Source organism: Melopsittacus undulatus, chromosome 1 (genome assembly GCF_012275295.1).
Source record: "Melopsittacus undulatus isolate bMelUnd1 chromosome 1, bMelUnd1.mat.Z, whole genome shotgun sequence".
Taxonomy (NCBI): Eukaryota; Metazoa; Chordata; class Aves; order Psittaciformes; family Psittaculidae; genus Melopsittacus; species Melopsittacus undulatus.
The window spans coordinates 5,013,131-5,036,387 of record NC_047527.1 but is presented as its reverse complement, the minus strand read 5'-3'; the positions used below and the strand labels follow the sequence as shown (position 1 = coordinate 5,036,387).

Here is a 23,257-nt window from a genome sequence, read left to right as displayed (position 1 = left end):
GCCAGGACAACTGGCTGACAAGGAAAAATGTGAACCAAAATGTTTTGGGTTTTTTTTTCCATGTATTTAGTGCAAAGAAGTTCTGCATTTCTGGAGTTTTAGTCCTATTTCGACATAACATTCCCCTTGCTTCCCTTAGTCAGACATGTCTATAGATCAGACATTCTACACAAACCTCTAAGCTTAAAAATTAATGATGGACGATTTACTCACTGAAGTATTAAATTGTTTCCTCAGTCATGCTGATTTATATTTATGAGCAATTGGGAAATACCTTGCTACATCATAAAATACAAAGAAAGGCTTTCCTAATTTTTTATCACCCATCACATGCTGTCATCATCCTTCCTGTACTGCAGCATCAAGTGATGATGAATTAGCAGTGCTAATGGTCTAAAAGAAATACGCTTAAAAATTAACAGCTTCACCTGTTTATTGACCAAACAGAATTGTAAAAAATCTCACCAAAAAGAATGCAAATTCACATGCAAACCAAGTTACTGAGAAAAGCAAGGCTGATGTTTGCTTCTCAGCCCAAAACAGACTAGGCCACGTACTGCACTGTACAAAACACAATCTAAATTCTATCTGAATGGACAGAGAATACAGACCCATGCAGGAAATGTATCAAGTACTGCAAGCATGCAAAACATCCGCCAAAGCCATGGAAGAGACCAGTGAAGTTCTACAGTATTATTTTGTACAATCTTTGTTATCATCACTTTAAATTATACCTTCTGCAACTCTGCCCAGTACGAAGCTGTTCTTATTGCGCTGCTCAGAATAGGAAGTTCACATGCCCAACAGGCAAGATCAAAAACAAACAGCAGCTTACCCCAGGGAAAAGTCTCTCTCAGTAAGCACAGTGCAGCTTCTACCTACACGATTGTTCTTTCATCCTGATACTTCTATTTATTTTCCTTTTGGCTTTCACAACTATTCTATTACTTATAAGAACACCTCTGAAAGGCTTTCTTCCAGAAGTATGATGGTAAGACTTTGATTCCAAACTGCTTAGAAGGTACAACATCCTTCCATACATTTTAAAACAACAAAACCAAGAATTCACTCAGAAGCACCTTCCTACAGAATACACAGCATAAGAAAGCAACATGAGGTGAACTGATAGTTCCTTGAGTATACCATACTGATAACCAACTCTACAATTCCTCGTTAGACCCTCTTGTTTGTTTGTTCTAATGGAGGAATCCAAACACAGAACATCAAGATGTTCTTAAAAAAAAATCCAAAGGGAAATATTTATGAAGCAAAGAAACCCTTATTTTTAATCACAGAACAAACCATAACATAGACAATGAACACCACATTTATTGCTTATTCTGATGTTGCTCACTTACCTTCACATGACTGAAGTCACCAGATTTGCTGCTTTCTTGGGGATTAATAGGTTTAGTCTCTACTCTTGGTTTGACAACCTGCCGAAAAGGACTGGAGAGCGGAAGTCCACTAACACTGATTCCATCTAGGAACAGAATAAATGAAATTACTTTTGCTTGTCTAATGTTCTGTTTTATTGGAAAAAAATTTATCACCAAAGGGAGAGAAAATACACAAAAAAATATTCAGACTTTATGCAAAAAGGCAAAACAAAAAGATTATTCTGACACATTTTCCTCCAGAAGCCAAATATACTCAAACAGTAATAGAACAAAAACTCACTGAAGGTCACTGCAATTGGAATATTGCAACAGAGATGTCTTACCTGAGTAATAATATCAAATTAGGTTTAATGTTTACAATATCAAAAGATAACAAGGATAAATGTTTGTTTTCCATGATAGTGGCCCTATCAGTTGCTTAGTATCTTTTAAACTAAATTCCAATGAGTCCTTAGGATAACTTTTTCAAGTATATACTGTGGAAAATAATCCTGCATCATCTACTGATGTAGTATATAAACTATTTCTCATGTATAATCTCATGTATAAGAAAAGCAGAATGGAAACTGAGTTTTACATTTTAATAACCAAGAAAAAGCTTAACAGAAATTAGATCCTTAGAGCAATGCCCTCCGTTTGGTATTTACTACCAGCCTGTGTACTGGCATAAGGCAGAGCAATAAAAGACAATATGACAACTTAGTAGCAACTTTTATTGCTGACAAGCTTGTGTAACTTGAAGTTAAATAAATACACTGTGGCATATTTACGTTTCTCATCCTACCAAAGCTATATTCTAAGCACAAACCATTAAATTGTGTAAAAATATAATCCAAAACAGCTAGAAGAACAAAAAAATTAAAATACTAAGCTTTAGCATACATTAAACCTAGACTCACAATTTGTTATTTAGATTTAGACATAGTCCAAAGAGCAGGATTTTGTTCCTTTATGCTGTGTACAGCAACAGCAACCCACAAACACCACCAAAATACAAGCAAAATCTCACACATCAGAGCTATCTAAACATGTGGGAAACACTAAATTACTACACAAAACCCAAAGATACTTCCTGGTTTGAAACTGCTCCGATCAAATTATATTTGCTAATATCACATTCCATTCCCATTGCTACACGTCATGTCTTGGTGGTTTCATTTTAAAGCAAATATCATCATCATCATCCCCACGTACTTGGGTATGAAGAGCAGTTTCAGTGTGTACAAATTAGATTCTTCTTGGAGTAAAGAAAACAAAATCAAAGACTTCAATCCCACAGTACATACAGGTCACATACTCCAACCCCTAATGGGGCATAATAGTCTGCACCAACAAGCAGCCCTCCAGACAAATTTGGGTCACAGATAGAGGAGATCCTTTATACAGAGAGCCAGAGCAAGTACGGACACAGGTAAATTTCCCCAGAGTAATGTAAGAGCTTTAGCACCAAGTGCTTCTACATATCAGTCCATTCCTACTGCCTCATCTTAATGTAGACAGAGCCTTTAGTCATTACATCCAGCAATTCTAAATCAGGAATTATAATGAGATCACCAGGCAGTATAAGAATAGAAAAAAAGCTCTGTATGAGCAGACATTATGTACTATACATTAAGACCAGACATATAGAGTTTTGTTAGATGTAAGATGCAGATACAACAAAGCCCCTAATGAATTTACAGGACCACAAAACTTGCAGTCTTCCTAAATTAATCCGTGTGGCCAACCATCTGATGGAAGCACTCAGATTAATTCCAGGCAGATTAATCACTCTTTTAATTAACTGAATTTTTAATTAAATAAGTTTTTGCCAGTCAGATTAATTTCCTGCCAACTTCAGCCAGCCAGCACAAATCAAGCCCTCCTCAGTGGACAGTCTGAAAGGATTTCGAAGTGGAAGACTTATACTCTAGTTTTTAGTGTTGTACCTTTGGCCACACATATTGCCAATGTCTTGAATATCCTGTTGTATCAACTACTGGAAGAAAGCAGGACAGGCAAGGGAGAACATCCTGCTCATGCAACACAGATTTACTAAGAATTAATCAAAACTTTACATGCATAAATTTGCTTATGCATCTGCAAATATTGCTTTAAACACTTCAGTAGCAAATTTATTAATAGCTTACTGTTAAGGGGCAGAAATTGAAGTGACTGGCATAGATTTATCAAAGTAAGAGACATAGATGATGTAATAACTGTTCCATGTTCTAGACAGCCTTATAGATAAAAACAAGATAAGGCATCATGATGTCTCAGATTCAATCAACAGTAGTTCCAGTTACACATTCAAAGGTTTATATTTTAATTATTAGCCTGTGTGATAACCCATGCATTTCATAGAATGGTTTTGGTTAAAAGGAAGCTTTGGAGATCATGTAGGCAAAACCCCAGTTCACCTTCTATTTCCACCATCACTGTTTCTTTTCCACTTTAAGTGGTTATTGACTTACACTTTAGAGCAAAACCAAACACAAACCCAAACCAACACAAACAAAAGAGAGCAACCAGAGCATGAGAGGAACAAGTCCACACTGTACTATTTTGAAACATATGAAGCATTAGCGTGGTTTTCCTCACTGTTAGAATTATTCTTTTAAATTCTATGAACACTGAAACTAAGAGTGTTCACTAATATTAAATATTAAAACATATTTGTTCCATGTGGGTCCACTGCAGAAAAATCAATCAGCAGCACCTAACTGATACAAAAATCAGAAGGGGTAAGTCTGAACAGGATAGCTACATATGGGAAGACAATCATATCTCTCTTGGAAAACTGGACAGCATATCAGCTAAACTTAGTTTTTATGAATGTTCAACTAAAATTAGGAGTCTTTTATATCGATATAAAATCATACGCTGATTTAACCTATAAAGACCAGAGAAAACGAAGGGAAATGAGAGCATGAAAGAATTCTCCACAGGCTAATAGGTATTTTATTTCTGACTCGCATGAGAAATAACAGCTGTCAAGCCACTCCTAGACCAGCTCTTAGAATCTCTTAAAAGCCAACTGATACTGATGCAAACATACTTATTAGTCTAAGATTTGAGGCAATAATATTCTAATAAGTTCAAGACAGCTTGCCAACACAACTCAGCATAAATCTATTTGATACACTATTTGAATAAAAATAAAAAGTTTTACCTGAGTAAAAATATTTCTTTCAAATTGATGAATGATTCTGGCCAGTTCTAAAGTCTGTTTTATTGTCTAAAAACCCATTCTATTTTCATTTTCACAGGGAAAAGGTTAACTTAAACATTTTATCTGGGGAAGAAGCAAGAAGGTATTTTCTAATCCCTACATTGTACCTGCAAAAGGAGGTGTTATAGTAAACGAAGCATCTATCCTGCTCCAGGAAAAAACAAATGTCTAAGGTAATCACTGTAGTGATCAGCCTTTCTTTTTGAAGTTTGTGGAGCTCCAATATGGCATACAACACAGAGCCTGGTGCAAGGCACTGTGCTATACTTCAAATAACTCACTCTTCACATCTTTGCCTGTTCAAAGGACTTCTCCACAGAGAACAAAAAACAATGTTCTGCTGCTAGCAATGTTTCTGTTTAATTATTTAATGTTTTCTGTTTTTTAAGCAAGCAGCAAAGGTGGTTAAACCTTCTCCAGCTCCTCTGGAAGACACTAAGCAGCCACCACAGACCGGGGAAACACATTCTGTTAAAAGTCCTGGTAGGTTACAAACTCTGGTGTAAGAAAAGAGGTGACTGAGATAATCAATTAGAGCATCAATGAAGCAGTTCACCACAAGTTTTAGATCACTTGGTACTTATAATTTTTGAGATTTTATATGTTTTATTTTCTCACACAAAGTTCAGAGGTATGAAGATGCTAAATCCTCCACAGTTTCCTTTCATCAATTCATGCTGTCAAACAGCCTGAGCAGCCTTTTACTATAAAAAGAATAATTGCCTTTCTACTCTGTCCAGAAACCTTCCTAATTTCTAGAATCCACATTGAATATTTCCATGGTAACAGCACATGACCAACAGTTTTTCCATGGTAACTGCAAAAATACAGCTCGCCTTTCCAACATTGCAATCACTGCTGTCACAACAGAGCAAAATCTCTTACCAGCATTTCCTATCCCCTTTCAAATGTTAAGTAAATTGTCAATTTAACTTCATTAGCCACTTTCACAGCACACTGCACAGGAATACAGGTTTTGTGGTTGAATGAGGGAGAGTTTACTAAGGGAGCTAAACCTGTACATCTACAACCTGATGACTAAGCACTGCAGAAATTGCCGACACGGGACATTCTAATCATAGAATCATAGAATAGTTTGGGTTGGAAAGGACCTCAAGATCATTATTTTCCAACCCCTGCATGCCCAAGGACACCTCACACTAAACCACGGCACCCAAGGCTCTGTCCAACCTGGACCTGAACATCACTAGGGACGGATCATTCACAACTTCCCTGGCAACCCATTCCAGTACCTCACCACCCTAACAGTAAAGAAATTCCTCCTTCTATCCAATCAAAACTTCCCCTGTTTAAGTCTGAACCCATCACCCCTTGTCCTATCACTACAGTCCCTAATGAAGAGCTCCTCTCCAGCATCCTTGTAGGCTCCCTTCAGATACTGGAAGCTGCTCTGAGGTCTCCATGCAGCCTTCTCTTCTCCAGGCTGAACAACCCCAACTTTCTCAGCCTGTCTTCATACAGGAGGTGCTCCAGCCCCTGATCATCCTTGTGGCCTCCTCTGGACTTGTTCCAACAGTTCCATGTACTTTTTATGTGGAGGACACCAGAACTGCACACAATGCTCCAACTGAGGTCTTACGAGAGCAGAGTAGAGGGGCAGGATCACCTCCTTTGACCTGCTGGTCACGTTCCTTTTGATGCAGCCCAGAATACCGTTGGCTTTCTGGGCTGCAAGTGCGCACTGCTAGCTCATGTTCATTTTCTCATCGACCAAAATCCACAGCTCCCTTGTACTGTTGTGTTGAACAGCAATCACTGGCCTCATCAAAGTGACCAAAAAAAACAATCATTTTTCAATAGGTGCACCACAACTACTGCAGGCTCAAACTCTGTGGCAAGTAAACCCTTAAATAACCTTGCTATTGAAGCCAGGAACCAGACTGTTTGCATTTCAATGCAGTCTACAGGTAAATGGCAACATGATGCTAAACAGTGTAAGATTTTAGGTCGAACTGCTCCTCCTTTACAGAAGAAATACTTAAAATCCAATAGCAGCACAGACCTGCATATTGCTGTCTTCTAAAGACACATGAAATGTACCTAATATTAAACAGGGGTGAAGGTGGGACCAGGAAAGGGGCAGGAAGGCATCTGAAAAATCAATCTTTTTGTTCCTCACCACACAGTTCTATCTAATTTGGCAGTAAATCATATAATTTTCCACAAGTCAAGTCTGTTTAGCCCATGACAGTGGATGGTAACTGATCTCTCTGTCTTCGCCCTAGCCCATGAGCTGTTTCATCCCATTTTCTCCCCCAAGTCCTGTTTAACATAGCAGCCTTCCAGTATCTTAAGGGGGCCTATAAGGATGCTGGGGAGGGACTCGTCATCAGGGGCTGTAGTGATAGGACAAGGGGTAACGGGTTCAAACTTGAACAGGGGAAGTTTAGACTGGATATATGGAAGAAGTTCTTTACTGTGAGGGTGGTGAGGCAGTAGAATGGGTTGCCCAAGGAAATTGTGAATGCTCCATCCCTGGCAGTGTTAAAGTCCAGGTTGGATGAAGCCTTGGGTGATATGGTTTAGTGTGAGGTGTCCCTGCCCATGGCAGGGGGTTGGAACTGGATGATCTTTAGGTCCTTCCCAACCCTAACTATTCTATGATTCTAAGATGGGGTGTGAACAAGCGGCTGGGGGGTCACTGAGTCAAGGCTAACCACCACATATTAGAGAGCATAAATCCACTGTAGTTACTGATTCTTTACATGAATGTTTTAACAGTCTGAAATAATAACCCAAGAGATACGATAAGTTTGGGAAAGTACATTACTTGAGCATAAAATATGAAAACTAAATGGTCCCTCAGCCCATTTGTTTCTTTTGTCAATCCACTGCCTGATGGAAACTTTAAAACAAAAAGCCAAATTCTCCTAAGAGTACTGGAAAAGTTTTAGCGCACATTCAGCATGCACAAATAAAGAACTTCAGACAGGAGACTGAGTATTCTTGCCAAATGCTAAACCAGAATAGGCCTTTTTTCTTTCCTAGAAAAAAAAGATCCATCTTGTATACTGCTGAAAGTAGGCAGAATTTTAGCAACTTGCTGTCTGCAACAAGGAGGGGAATAACACACAAAGGGATAGAATTCCAAGGCAATATATTCCACGTCACCCTTCCAAGTACAGGTAGACATTAAGATGCAGTTCCTTCCCTCTCTTGAAAATACACCAAAGACTGTCACACGAGAGACCACAGGCAGCAGCACTCCAGGCAGAGCTACTGGGAATGCATCAACACTCTGGCTCCAAGGAGCAGGGCAGAGACGATAGATAGCACAGTAAGTGCTTCTTTGAGACACCATTACATTTGAAGATGGTAATAATCATTAACAATAGCAAACACAGTGTAAGTAAGGATTGCTTTTTTGAGGTTTGAGCTAACTAAACTGGAGTTGGAAGTTAAATTTAGAATAAGGGTGAATGCAACAAAAGAAACAAATGAAGTGTAAAGAAATTCACATTCAAAGACTAGAGATTATTTATGCACACTGCATTAGATGCTAAAATAAAGTGCCTTAGCAAAGAAACAGCGTAACAGGATGGCAGGTCAATTAGCCTGTATGTGCCAGTAGCAAAATTTATTATTATTTGCATCATGTCTGTCTTAGCTATTTACATTGTAAAGATTTGGGGCCTGAAACATCTCTTATTACATATTTGTATACTGGCTGGTACTACTGATTATAAAATCAATCACAGAATCACAGAATGGTTTGGGTTGGAAGGGGCCTTCAATCTCATCTACTTCCAAACCCCTGCCACGGGCACAGACATCTTCTGCTGGAGCAGCTTGCTCCAAGCCCCTGTGTCCAACCTGGCCTTGAACACTGCCAGGGATGGGGCAGCCACAGCTTCTCTGGGCACCCTGTGCCAGGGCCTCAGTACCCCCACAGGGAAGAACTTGTTCCTCTATCTACCCTTTTTCAGTTTAAAGTCATTAATCCTTGTCCTCTCCCTTCATGCCCTTGTAAAACATCCCCTTCTAGCTTTCTTTTTTGGCCCCCTTAGGTACTGGATGGCTGCTATACAGGCTGAGGTCCCAAGGCACTTGTATACTGTTAAAAAAAACCCACCTTCTAACAGTCAAATTATTAGACAAGATGATTTATCTTCAAACTACAGAGATAAAAACTTCTTAGAGATTAACATCACTTTGAAAGAATATTCTGAACAATCAAATGTAATACAGCAACCAAGCACAGTAACATGTAAAGGATGTAAAAGATCTCGGAGGACCTCCATCATCATCATCAGTTATACCATTATTCTCAGAGTCCTCTAGGCTACTTAGTTTTTCAGAAGACCTGTCAAGACTTCATTTAAATTCAAAACCAGGTATCTTTCTTCCAAAGAAATCTGTTTTCTACATGCTATATAAGAGCAGCTATACTTTTTAGTAGATAAAATCTAGCCTTTTAAAGAGAACAGCAACAAAGTGGGTATGAAACATATAATGGTCTTGCATACCAATGTTAAAATAAATATTCAAAATTACTGCTTTTAGACATATGCTATTATTTCTCTGCTACCTTTTCTCCAGAGAAGGGAAGGAGTGACTTCAGGAATAGATTTGCTTCTTAGTGTGTAATTTATTAGTTCCTTTGATGAGCTTATGAATTCGAATATTCTCACACCTGCCTCTGTTCCCTATACACAGAATGAATGAACACTAGCATTTTACGTAACAAAGTACTCATTGTAGATTAATTCATTTAGTTGGAAAGCACTAGCCCTATATAACAAGTTTTTTTAAGACTGCTTCCTACTAACAAGTTACATGTATAATGCAATCCAGACAGAGCAGCTACTACTCTTTTCTCATTCAGCATCCTGGAGCTGTGGTTCACAGATTCATGAATCTATCAACTCAACGTTCAGCAACAGCCAAAAAAGCAAATGACAAATAGTGCATTACTGCATTATTCTAAGGAAAATAATATAAAACAAAATACAGAGCATCATTACATCACTACAGAAATACATAGATCACCTCTCAAATAGTGTGTGCCGCCCACCTCAAACATACAGAACTGGAAGAGTTCAAAAGGCACAAGGTTGATCAAAGTATGGAACTGTTCCCATGACAAAAACAACTAAGCCAGTTAGAAACCTTCAGTCTGCTAAAGAGACCACTGCGTCAATGACATGAGGAAATGTATTCAGCCTGGAGAAGACTGCGTGGAGACCTCAGAGCAGCCTTCCAGTATTTGAAGGGGGCCTATAAGGATGCTGGGGAGGGACTCTTCATCAGGGACTGTAGTGATAGGACAAGGGGTAATGGGTTGAAACTTAAACAGCAGAGGTTTAGATTGGATATAAGGAAGAAATTCTTTACTGTTAGGGTGGTGACGTACTGGAATGGGTTGCCCAGGGAGGTGGTGAATGCTCCATCCCTGGCTGTGTTCAAGGCCAGGTTGGATGAAGCCTTGGGTGATATGGTTTAGTGTGAGGTGTCCCTGCCCACGGCAGGGGGGTTGGAACTAGATGGTCTTTAGGTCCTTTCCAACCCTAACTATTCTATGATTTTACGATTGTAGGTATGATATTTAGAAGAACAGATAACTTTATGAAAGAGAATCCCACTAACTATGCCTAAAACCAGAAAAAACATATCAGGCTTTGGTAGTTCCTAAGTTAACATTAGTTGGAGCCCAAGAGCCTAAAGGAAAGTAGTAGCATGTATGTTCATGATTTTCCCTATATTCTCCCAGACTTCTGTTCTTAGCCACTATCACAGCCAGGATATTGGAGTAGATGGTCACTGATCTGATCCTGTACAGCCACTCATGTGTTTTTACTTCTTTTAATCTACAAGAACATCTAACATTTTTCTTTACGAGATGGTATACCATCAACACACAAGAATTAGATCAGCAATTCTGATTGATAACTTAGTTTATTTTCCAATTGGATAAGTGTCTCATCAGAAACAAATGTAATTTATCCTTTCTGTGCTATGTCCTGATTACAAACAGCATAAAAGGAAACAATTTCAGCAGCAAATGAAAACAGATCAAAGTAACAGATGCCCTGCTAAGGGCATTACTTTTAAAAGATAAAAGTATTTTGATCATTATTACAAATCTGGTCTTCAAAAGAAAAAGATACCACAGCTACCATAGGATTAAAAGTCACGTCACAGTTGCCATCGATTTTTCTAGCTCTTTACTGCTCTTCACGTCAGGCTCTTGCCTGCCCCTAATAATACCTTCAGATTGCACACAGTAAACAGCACTTAAATATAACTGAAGTACTAAAGAAACATTAATGGATTCCATTCCTTTATCATCACTGAATGAGAAAAGGTTGAATCGCTCCCAGGCTTCAGTCCCACAGCCAAAGAAGCCATAGGCAGACATAATAAGGTAAAAATTATTTTCAAAGAACTTATTCATATGCTGTCCCACAGAAGTTACATATAGGTAAGAAGGAGAGGCCTAAATCCAAATCCCACAACTGTCTGATGTCAAAACTGACAAGTGAATTATCTTCTCCTTCTAGAAAATATTCTGTTTGTATGTGATTTCATCTGAAAAACTGCTGGGCAAATGCAGCTTCAGAGCTCCTTGAAAGCTTTTTGGAGACAGAGCAAGTGAAGGAAACTCTATAGATATAAAAATATTTGGAAGTAGCAAAACTAAAATCAAGAGAACTGGCACTAGAGACAGTAATGTCTAGACTTTAAAATACTGACTTTGATACATGTTACATTGATTGTGTCGATCAATTTCCTTCTCATTTAGAATCACAGAATCATTTAGGTCAGAAAAGACCTTTAGGATCCTTGAGTCCAACTGTAAACCAATGCTTGTCTTGAAACTAAAGGACTGTGCCAGACATCTTACTGTGGAGAGAAAAGAAAGCAAGGAGAAGAAAAAGTCTGGAATCCTATGGCCATGGGTTGAATTACACTTATTTCTTTCCTATTAACGTTAACCTGTCAACATATAAAAGCTAAGCTTCCTAAGTTCTCTTTAAATTTTGAATCAACTGACTTATACCCTTTTCCACACAATGTAATAAATCATGAATTTAATTATGAACTAATAAAAGCTTGTGTAAAATAAGGAAGCAATACACCATTAGAATTTCCATGGAAAAGAGGTCATCTACAGAGTACGTGAGGGCCAAAAGTTCAGTGATCTGTAAGTAATGTGGCATCATCTGCTCCTGAAAGAGTAAAATCATCCTAGAGTCAGCATCAGATCTGCTCCCCCAACCCCTGGGTCTCAGTTTGTAGCAGAAATAGTGCTGCATGGAATTACATTTTCTAACAAGGGCATTTCTCAAAGCCTTAATTCCTTGGCAGCTCTGTTTGCACACTGGTATCTCAGTATGAACTTCCTCCACCATCAGCTTTTCCAGTAAGCTCTAAAGTAAATCTTAGTGCAGCAACACTGGGGTTTGTGCTACTAAATCCACAAATATTTTATCTATTTTCTGCATTTTACACCAGGGAGGTTTAAAAAACAAAGTCTTTTAATATTTACTAACAATTAATACAATTTCTGTCTAAATGCATTTACAAGATGACTCACAGAAATCAGTCCTATTCCACTTCAGCAAGCTATGCAAAGAATTTTGTTATATTTTTTTCTACAGTGAAAACATTTATTTTCAAGGATTAATGATAGTGATAAGCATAACTGCAAGTGGATCCTGGGAAACAAGCCAAATAATAATGATTTTTTTAAATACAGGAATATCTTGTTTTGTCAAGTTAATCCAATCAATGTAAATAAACCGTGCAATTGAAAAAATACAGAGTATAGCAATTATTCCAGTGAGACTGTGTTTGTTATAAAAAGGAAATCTTCATTACAAGTATCTGGCACTTGTAATTCCAGATAATTCTAATACACGCAAACATTGTGGGGGGTTTTATCAAAAGAAACAATGACTTTAAGCAGATGAAACTTTCTTTCAGTACAGATATTATGACATTTTGCTCTACAAACACAGGCTCCTAGAATAGCTTGGGTTGGAAGGGACCTTAAAGCTGATCCAATACCATGTCCCTGTCACGGGCAGGGACACATTCAACTAGAGCAGATTGCTCCAAACCTCATGCAGCCCAGCCTTGAACTTCATATTGCTGCTCTTTAATGCTCACTGATGTTTGCAAACTATTTTCATCTTCATAAGATAAGGATACAAAAAAACACATCAAAAGCACTCTCCATCAAGAAAGATTTAAGAAGATACCAGGGCAAGGTCTCATCATGGGTCTGTTTGGTCAAACTGTCATGCACAGAGTTGTCACAAAAATTCAGTCTTCAACCCCTACAGCTCACTGAGGAACTGTCTTTGGGTTATAAGGCAAAAATATGAAAACACACAGCCACATCAATACCGTATTTTAAACCAAATGACACAATTGGGCAAGGCTTTCTTATGAGTACATACAACTCTTGCAGCAAGAAGAAATTACAAACTTACCATCACTGAGATCTTGCAGAAGGTTTTCTTGGCATGAAAAGTCCAGCTTCACTTTAATGTTTACAGTGAGTGTTGCAGTCTTTCCAGGTTTTAGAGGAAACTGGGAAAGCGTATCTTCTAGGTTCCAAGTCAAGAAGTCTCCATACAGCTTCTCTGCATTAAAAGAAGTAATTATGTCAAAAGCATAACCTGTGTTAAGGCAGTTTAAGTTTATAACTGTTGTAGAGTATTAACTTCTGTGGCATTTGCTCTTTAACTGTAAAATGTTTAAATTAGGGCATTAAAAATGAATGCAACACTAGAAAGATAACAGAGAAGTTCCTGATACTGACCTGGAAGTATAGAAATCACTAAGCTTAAAACACAAATTTAAATGAAGATGATCACTACCAGAAAAAAGAAATATTGCACAATAGGCAACATTAAATATACATTTTAAAGACAATCAGAAAGGGACCTAAAAGTTCATATAGTTTTGAATCATACAGACTTCAACACAGGAAATGTCACATGAATGCAAAACAAGTTTCATCAAAATACTACACCAAAATCAATCAGTTCAAATTCTGAAGCACCTTTAACACCATTAGTTACATAATGAGCAAAGAGAAGGCTGGAAAGACCACTGGCTCTTTCATTTTTTTAATAACATGAAGTCCTCTCTCCAAGAGTTGTGGTCAATGGCTCAATGTCCGGCTGGAAACCAGTAATGAGTGGTGTCCCTCAGGGATCAGTGTTGGCACTGATCTTGTCCAGCATCTTTGTCAATGACATGGACAGTGGGATTGAGAGTGCCCTCAGCAAGTTTGCCGATGACACCAAGCTGTGTGGTTCTGTTGATACGCTAGAGGGAAGGAATGCCATTCAGAGGGACCTTGACACACTTGTGAGGTGGGCTGATGCCAACCTCATGAAGTTTAACCATGCCAAGTGCAAGGTCCTACACCTGGGTCGGAGCAATCCCAGGCACAGCTACAGGTTGGGAAGAGAAGAGATTCAGTGCAGCCCTGTGGAGAAGGACTTGGGGGTGTTAGTCAATGAGAAAATGAACATGAGCCGGCTTCAGTGTGCGCTTACAGCCCAGAAAGCCAACCGTATTCTGGGCTGCATCAAAAGAAGCGTGACCAGCAGGTCAAAGGAGGTGATCCTGATCCTCTGTTCTGCTCTCGGGAGACCTCACTTGGAGTATTGTGTGCAGTTCTGGTGTCCTCAACATAAAAAGGACATGGAACTGTTGGAACAAGTCCAGAGGAGGCCACGAGGATGATCAGGAACTGGAGCACCTCCTGTATGAAGACAGGGTGAGAAAGCTGGGGCTGTTCACCCTGGAGAAGAGAAGGCTGCGTGGAGACCTCAGAGCAGCCTTCCAGTATCTGAAGGGGGCCTACAGGGATGCTGGGGATGGACTATTCATTAGGGACTGTAGTGATAGGACAAGGGGTAATGGGTTAAAGCTTAAACAAAGGAAGTTTAGGTTGGATCTAAGAAAGAAATTCTTTCCTGTTAGGGTGGTGAGGCACTGGAATGGGTTGCCCAGGGAGGTTGTAAATGCTCCGTCCCTGGCAGTGCTCAAGGCCAGGCTGCACAGAGCCTTGGGTGACATGGTTTAGTGTGAGGTGTCCCTGCTCATGGCAGGGGGTTGGAAGTTAATGATCTTAAGGTCCTTTCCAACCCAAACTATTCTATGATTCTATGAAAACTGAGAAGCAAAAAGTATACAAGACCAAACAGGATTAGTCTGTGTTAAAAGATACTTGTTTGATAAACTATTTATCATTGGTCCGTACGAGATAAGGCACCTATATTAACTAACCTGTCTCCTAAGCCTAACATGCCAGGAGATAACTTGAGGGAAATAACCCTAATATTTACTGTCCATCAAAGCACTGAGATAATTTATTCAGTTATTTAGTCTCCTTAGTGCTCCAGTAACACTGAAAGATCCATTTTGAAATAAAGAAGAGCAAAAGGTTATGTCTGCTTCAGGAAGAAGAGCAAATTAGTTATGTCTTATATCAAATTATGAAGCATGCAAAAAGCTAGAGGCACAGAAATTTCAGTATCCTTCAGCAAAAGCAATCAGTGATATTCCGTGAACTTTATATACAAGAAAAATCTTTCCTTTTTAGAATAACAGAAAAGTTTTTTACAGATTAGAATGATGCAAGCACACTGTGACTTCTTCCTGGATTCACCTTACTTCTGATGCTAAATAGACAAAAGAAGTATCTGCTAATGTCTTATTTCTTTTCTATACTTTGTGAATAATCCTGGGGTAGGAAATCCACTGTAGAGTTTCTGGATGAGATGGGGTTAATTTTCTTCATAGCAGCCTGCCCAGTGCTGTGTTTTGGATTTGTGACTAGCACATTGTTGATATTTCACCAGCTTTCTGGCTATTCCTGTAGCACCTGCATGGCATTGAGGCTTTCTCTATTCCCACTTACCTTGCGCTGTGAGTTGGCTCAGAGTGCCCAGAGAAGCTGTGGCTGCCCCATCTCTGGCAGTGTTCAAGGCCAGGTTGGACACAGGGGCTTGGAGCAAGCTGCTCTAGTGGAAGGTGTGCCTGCCTATGGGAGGGGTTGGAACTGGATGAGCTTTTAATGTCTCTTCCAACACAAACCAGGCTGGGATTCTATGATTTCATGCCATAAAATGTCATTTTGTTTTGTTTTTGCTTCCTCTTTCCTTTGCTTCTAAACAATCTTTACCTCTAGCTGTGAGTTCTGGCACTTTTGTCTTTCTCATTCACTTCCCTCCCATGCTGTGGGCAGCATGAATGAGCAACTGATTTTGGGCTTTTTTTCCCAGCTACGTCCATAAATTCATTATCATCTGTAGCACCAATACAATGCTAAACACTGAAGAAAAGCCTGTAATACACGAAATAAACATGATGGTTTGACTGTGAGAATCCTAATACTATATTCGTTCACATGAATAGCAATGCATACCACTCCAAAGTACATTGAAGAATTCTTCTAGAGGCTCAATGAAACACCATTTGAGCTCTGCTTTCTGTAACACAGCAACCACTGAAAGTCACACAGCTCATCTCCACTTCACACCAGGCTACTGTATGTAAGAGTGAGTTTGTGTATCAGCATTTCACAGGCTTTCCAAGGCCTCATCTATGATCTCTGTGTGTGAAAACAGGGAGGGAATATTGCCTCAACAACCACCATCTAGAATTAAGGGTCTCTAAAACCAGATAATTAGAATTCCAGTTAAAACTTGGGTTGTTTGGCACAGAAACAACCGCATCTAAAGAAGGGGAAAACAGTGAATATTTTTCCATTAACTTCTACCTAAGAAAGAATAACTCCTTTGTGTCTAAGACAACTTTTTCTCACAGACCATCAATTGTTGTCTTGTGCTTTTTCACATCAAATCAATATTATAGACATCTTCATAACAAAGGTGAGGCAAGAATAAAATATCACCCTAGCAATTGTTTTCTCAAAGTCATCTCGACCTCCTCTAATAATTTAGCTGTAACCGTATCAGTGTTCTGAGTTTCTTCTGTTTTCAGGAAAATAAGTAGCTTAGCAAGAATGCCAATCTCTATCCCCTTTTCCTGGTATATAAAAACATATTATGCCAAAGGGATGTTTTTCTTCAGTGTAAGCAAAGAAGAATGGCATCTCCCAGGCACTAGAGAGCATCTTCAGTTTAACAAACAAATTGTTTCCAAAATGTACTTTCATTAACTAGGGGATTTATTTGAAGGTATTATAACTAAGAAGACTTCCCATGTGAGAATAGCTCTTGCAGATGACCTCAAATTTAACACCTACAATTACAAGACAAGGTCTAAATATTTGAGCTATAAGTTAAGCTGTAGAGAATAAACTAATTTACATTTATCAGAGATTGGTTTGTAGTTTAATAATGTTTACTTCAACTTGTTCAGTAATCATCATCAGAGTGAATTACAGAGTCATGGAATCAGAATAGTCACGGTTGGAAGGGCCCTTAAAGCTCATCCAGTTCCAACCCCCTGCCACAGGCAGGGACCCCTTCCACTAGAGCAGCTTGCTCCAAGCCCCTGTGTCCAACCTGGCCTTGAACACTGCCAGAGATGGGGCAGCCACAGCTTCTCTGGGCATCCTGTGTCAGTGTCTACCACCCTCACAGGGAAGAGTTTCTGTACTATGGCATGGGGCTTCAAACATTTCAGTTCAGTGGGAAACAGTCTTACTTGAGGCATGCTTGCATGCAGTGGTTTCTACAGTCCCAAAATTCGTGTTTAGCAAATAAGTTACAATAGCCTGTTAGTGAAGAGTTTAAATTATTAACCTTTTTTATTATTTTACTTGATATTAAATCGCTATATTTGTAACAAATAGAAGAGCTTACCCAGAATCTAACTTTGGGTAACCCTCAACCCTAAATTTGGGTTAACAGATTTTAAGGTCTGCCAAAAAAAAGAAAAACACCAGAAAATGCTATCAGCATTAAACTGGTCTGTAAATTACATCCAACACTTGATCAGATGAATTTCCAGAAAGTCTACTTTGCGTAGATTTCAAAGTCACTTAGGGAAATAGTACTGTCCTGAACAGGAAACTCAAAAGGACCTCATGAAATCGAGTGAGTAGGCAAAAATACAGGACTCCAGCATATATAAAGGTAAAATAATACAACTTGGGGGGACGGGGAAGAACAAGCTGTGCCCAGTATGTTGAACTTGGATCTGGCAACTGCAGCTCCACAAAGAAACTGAAGTCATCACTGACTCATTGAAAGACCACAAATCATCAGCTTAGTGAACAGCAACAGAAAACACCAAACCAATCCAAGCAAGAAAAAATCCCAGGTCATCCTCAGGAAGGATAATGAGAGCAAGTCAAAGGGGGAAGTAGTTCCCCACTGTATAAAACCTTTGTGTGCTCACATCCTAAACACTTGCAGATTTGATCTCTGTACTGCATGGAGGATATACTAGAATTAGAGGCAGTCCAGAGAATGGTAATTGAAATGATAAAGGTGTGGAGCAGCTGTCATGTGAGCACAGACCCTTCAGCTGGAAAGGCTAAGCAGAAGATGGCTGCAGATTATAAACATTACAAAGATGGCAGATAAAGTGAATGCAGAACTGCTGGTCACTAAATTCCCTGGTATGAGAACTGGCAACACTTGGTAGCACTAGGAGGAAATCAGATTACAACAGATACAGCACTTTCCTACCCATCTGGTAGTGAACTTCTGGAATCTGTTGTTACAAGAGGCTGCAGAGGTGAGCAGTACCAGCAGCTTCAGAATGGGATAGACAAATTCATGGGCAAGTCCAAAGAGGATAATTAAAATAGTATGTATACATATATCTACATCCTCAGCAAGTACAATAGAAACAACAGTGGCAAGATTTGCATGCTCTCCCTAAGCAGCATCCCCTAGTGAGTATTGAGCTAGATGGACCATTAGCTCTAGAATCACATTTAAATTCTTATGTCTTTGTCTTTCTGTGGGTGAACACAAAGGATAGGACTGATTCCTCTGTTAACCACAGCATTATGAGCTGCAGATAGCCTCAAATTGCTAACTAAAAGCATCCAAGAAACTCCGTATATGCAGAACAGTGTTATGAGCATATTTGTAGATTCCTGACAAACACAAACCTGCATAAAAGACCACAGGAGGATAAAAAGATGCAGTTAAGCCTGCAGATGCACTCGGAAAACTGTGGGAGAAGAGTTTAAAAGTAAGGACAAAAAAGAAACTGTGTGGAAAGAAAAACCTAACGACTACAGCTGAAAGGTGAAGTTTGGGTGGAACAACCAGAACAACTGCTGTTTCTCAAGCCAAGCAGCTAAAAAAGAAATATAAATGCAAGAACAGCTTCCATCTAGTAGCACGGAAGGATGAGACCAGCATACTCCACATCTCGGAATTCAATATGCACAAAGTACACTAAATGTAATTATGATCAGACACCTGAAGACAGAAATCTGACGTGCTTCATGGTAATAAAGCTCTTCAGACTTCTGTGGTCATCCGTGCATCTGATTCTCGATGCCTCACCAACTGAAATCGATATTCCTAGCACAGAACACAGGACCTCAAAATAACTACGAGTTCTGAATGCAAAGGCACTGCCATTCATACCTCTTAACTTCCCCAAGTGTATGAAATTCTAGTAAATATTAACATTGTGCATTTAGCACTGCAGAGTATCTGCTACCTTTTGTTTCTAATCAGAAACTGTGGAGTGTGCACACTAGAATTACAAGGTTAAAAGCACTAAGAATTTCATTGGCTCATAGACAGCATACCAATATTGTTATTAATTTTACTTTTATACTGGGGAAATACAACATCTTTTGAATTGAAGAGACAATCCAGAGTATTGAGAATTCAGACCTGATAGATAGAAATGAACTTGCTAGATTTGTTATGTACTTTACAAAGTAAACGTATCTAGCAGAGTTCCCTCTAGGCAATTAGCGAGTATCCCTAAAAAGATGGGAAAGCCAGCTCTAAAATAATGAACCATTTGATATTTATGAGTGGAAAAAAATAGCAAGAATCACACAAAATCATGATCTCAGTCAGCCAGTGTGGGCAGAGAAGAGACTTGAGCTGAGAAACCCAGATAGTAAATCTACAGCAGCTAGACTGGGGCTGAAATACTAATACTTCTTCTTGTCCTACCTTCACAAGGATGTTTGGACTAACTGGAGAAAAGCCTGCCTGCATTCACAACTCTCTATGGAACATTCCCAATTTGAAAGACTTGACAGTTTTGTTTGGCAAAAAAGAAGATAAACAGATCTATTCCAGGGTATCCACAGTTCCTAAAATGGGTTACCTGGACCTCAGAGTAGGTTTTTATTTGTGGTCTGGCACAGTTAAACAGCTGAGGCCACAAGCAGATGTGTTCCAAGACCATGGGAAGAATACAGTGAGACAGGTAAATTTATTTCTCTATGTTGAAATTCCAGAGGTCAACCACTTCTAAGAAAGATCACTGAGGTTTTTCTTCATCCAGGTTCACTCAGCCTGTGCAGCTGGTGCTCACTGCTAAAGCCTAACAACCTGTGCGGCTGTAAGAATGCCTGGCACGCCTCTTAGTGCTGCAAGTTTGAAAACATCCATGTAGTACTTGCCTGAGGGGATCAAACAGTTGGGTTATCAAAGCTTTTAGAGTGCACCCCATAACTGAGATCTAGCAAGCCTCTGACAAGAGCTGACTGGAAACAAAGGATGGGATTTTTTTACAAGGGCATGTAGTGATAGGACAAGAGAAACAGCTTTAAACTGACAGAAGATTTAGACTACATACAAGGAAGTTCTTCCCTGTGAGGGTGCTGTGGCACTGGCACAGGGTGCGCAGAGAAGCTGTGGCTGCCCCATCCCTGGCAGTGCTCAAGGTCAGGTTGGACGGGGCTTGGAGCAACCTGCTCTAGTGGAAGGAGGCTGAAACTGGATAAGCTTTAAGGTCCCTTCCAACCCAAACCATTCTATGAGTCTTATGAAAGGCATTCAGCTTTGCACGTCATCATTCTACATAAAGTATTAGACTATCCAATCTAGTGAAGGACAATGCGAGGTGACAAGAGTTGAGAGACCTTGACAGTATACATGTGATGTCCAACCTACAGACACCACAACCTTGGTAGACAGGGTCATGCAACGAGACATTAAAAGATATGACAGATGTATTTATTGTGCCCACATGACAAGTCCTTTTTGCTGATTTGCCTCAGGATCTGTTCCATAACACATAGCTACTGAAGGACTCAAAAACCCTGTGATGTCCTTTATGAGCCACACAGGGTGAGCTGCAATTTCTGGTCATTTATCTGAGGGCCTGAGTGGAAAAAGCACTAAAGAGGTGCACCTGAAAGAGAAAGGAAGTAAGGAAGGGCAAGTTTCAAAGTCTGGTCTCCAGAGGCTCTCATTCACAAGACACCATTGAAAACAATGCCAGAGAAGTGGGCTTCCTTAAGAGAAGTCACTGGCTATAACTAACATAATGAAGGTCACTGCACTGCAACAGTTAATCCCATCCAGAGAATGTTTTCCATTTACAGCATTCATCTTTGTGCTAAAAGATGGCCCCAGAAACACAAGGAAAGGAAATGGAAGTCAGATAGGCAGCTACGCAGCAGGTACAAAAGATTTACAAGCAACTGCCAAGACTGAAAAACCCAAAGCAAATCAGGTGACAGAAAGGATAACTGAAAACTCTGCATTTGGCTGAAACTAGACAACAGCTTCCCGTGGGCTCCCAAGTTGACAGGCAAGCTGTGGTCATGGCAGATGAAGATGCCGAACGGCTTTCAAGGAGGCCCTGATCAGCTTAAATCACAGGCACACTGCAGCTGAGAAGCAGTAAAGAATATCCAATAGAACTTTTTAATGTACTGCAGACAAGTTCGTAAGTGTCTGCATATGCTCTCAACTTGATATATAGTATCAAGTTAAGAGTCTGTATTACTATTAATTACTATTTAATATTGTAAGCACATTATTTCCATGCACATAGTACTCACTGACTAAACTAAGCTGGTGACATTACAAATCTTTAGTGCCCCATTCATCACCAGAATCTCATGTCATATGTCACATACATCATGAGTCCATCCTTATGCATTTGTATCAATTTACAGTAATAACTAAAATGGAAGAGAGGACATTTGCCAAGAAGGCAAAGGTCCATCCTTTGCAAGGCCTACATGCAATCCCATTTGAAATCACACGCTTAATGTAGCTCTTTTGCCACAGTATTTCAGTGCTTTACATCATGCCCACAGCCCACAGAGATGTAAAAAGTCATACTTAAGTATGTATTTTCCTCTGATAACAGGGTTCATCTCAATCATACACTTCCAAATATAGGGGTGCATTTTGCTTTTGTGAAACAATACAAGAAGCTGAAGATTCTACTGGACAGGACTCCGGTAGCCCGATACCTTCTCAAGGACAAGATTTAAAACTATTTTTAGAGGTCCTTGCCCACATAGACTTCTATTATTCTATGGATTTAATGGCAAGGTTCTCACACTCAGGACAAAAATCATGTGGCACCTCTCTTTGCTGGTTTTCCAAAATGGCTATTTAAGAAATACGCATGATTAGAAAAACTCAAGTCATCATTAGTTTTCCTTTTTCTGATAAAGAGAATTATCACAGTTAATATCTAAGAGTCTGTCAAATACTCAAACAGGCTTCACTGTAAACATTTTCTACAGTGAAAGAAAATGAAGGATTAAGTAAAGTTAAGGTTTTACTGAACTCATAGCTGTGTGTATTGACTTCTCTTTCCCCATTGTTTTTGACAAAAGTTGTAACTGAGTGATGATGGGTTCCAAGTTGACAAGTAATTTTTTCAAAACCCTGAACCAATTAATTGTGTTATATTACATACTAAGAATCTGATGAACATCTGATTCAGAGGCCCATGTACACCACCACTCAATACATTTTATTTCATCAAATTCACTATTCAATGTTTGTGTTGTATTTGGTCTGTTAGATACATACAGCACCAAGCACAGTAGGAGCATGCTGATTTACTGAAATAACAGTAAGTCATCATACATTTCAGCTTCTAAAATCATTCCTGGTAACAAGTCTCAGGCAGAAAAATCTATTCTTAAATGATTGGCAACTCTGATTCTCTCAGGTTACAGAGAAGAGAATACTCTTAAAAAAAGTCATGAGCTCAAACACTGAAATGAACAAAAATCACCAGGTATCACACTGCATTTTAATACTCTGTCACTGAGAGAACAAAACCTGCAATAAAATAAGTCATTTCTATTGTCAATAAAGACTATCTTGCTTGTCATCTGCAGTGCTTCTGTTTATAATCATTTTCATAACGATGCCCCAGAGGACAAACCAAAACCGATAAAACAGACCACAAAACAAAAGCAAGATTCACCCATCAGACTACTTTTTAATACTAACATATACAGAGCATTTCAGGAGAAATAAGTGGGAGCAAGAGATACACTATATTTCTTCCATACCTGCAATTAATCATTTAACTCACTATAGCTGATTTCATTCATTGCCTTGGTTTTTAAAGTCTTTTACCCAATTCTTTTCTTATTGTTCACTGAGTGACAGAGAAGTATGCTTATTTACTTCAGCTCCCTCAAATAAGACATAACTGCTAATGGTAGTTTATTTAATTAACTAATCAGTATATTTAGACATAAGGAGTATATTTATGT

General features: G+C 39.1%; 1 protein-coding gene across 1 annotated transcript in view; it reads right to left on the bottom strand.

The window, feature by feature from the left end:
* TRAPPC9 (trafficking protein particle complex subunit 9) overlaps positions 1 to 23,257 on the bottom strand; it is a 500,739-nt gene that overhangs the window by 410,226 nt on the left and 67,256 nt on the right. Inside the window, exons 16-17 of the mRNA XM_013128134.3 lie at positions 13,071 to 13,223; positions 1,359 to 1,483 (exon numbers count right to left, since the gene is read on the bottom strand). Of these exons, the coding sequence (XP_012983588.3) occupies positions 1,359 to 1,483; positions 13,071 to 13,223 (278 nt within the window). The remainder of the gene's footprint in view (positions 1 to 1,358; positions 1,484 to 13,070; positions 13,224 to 23,257) is intronic.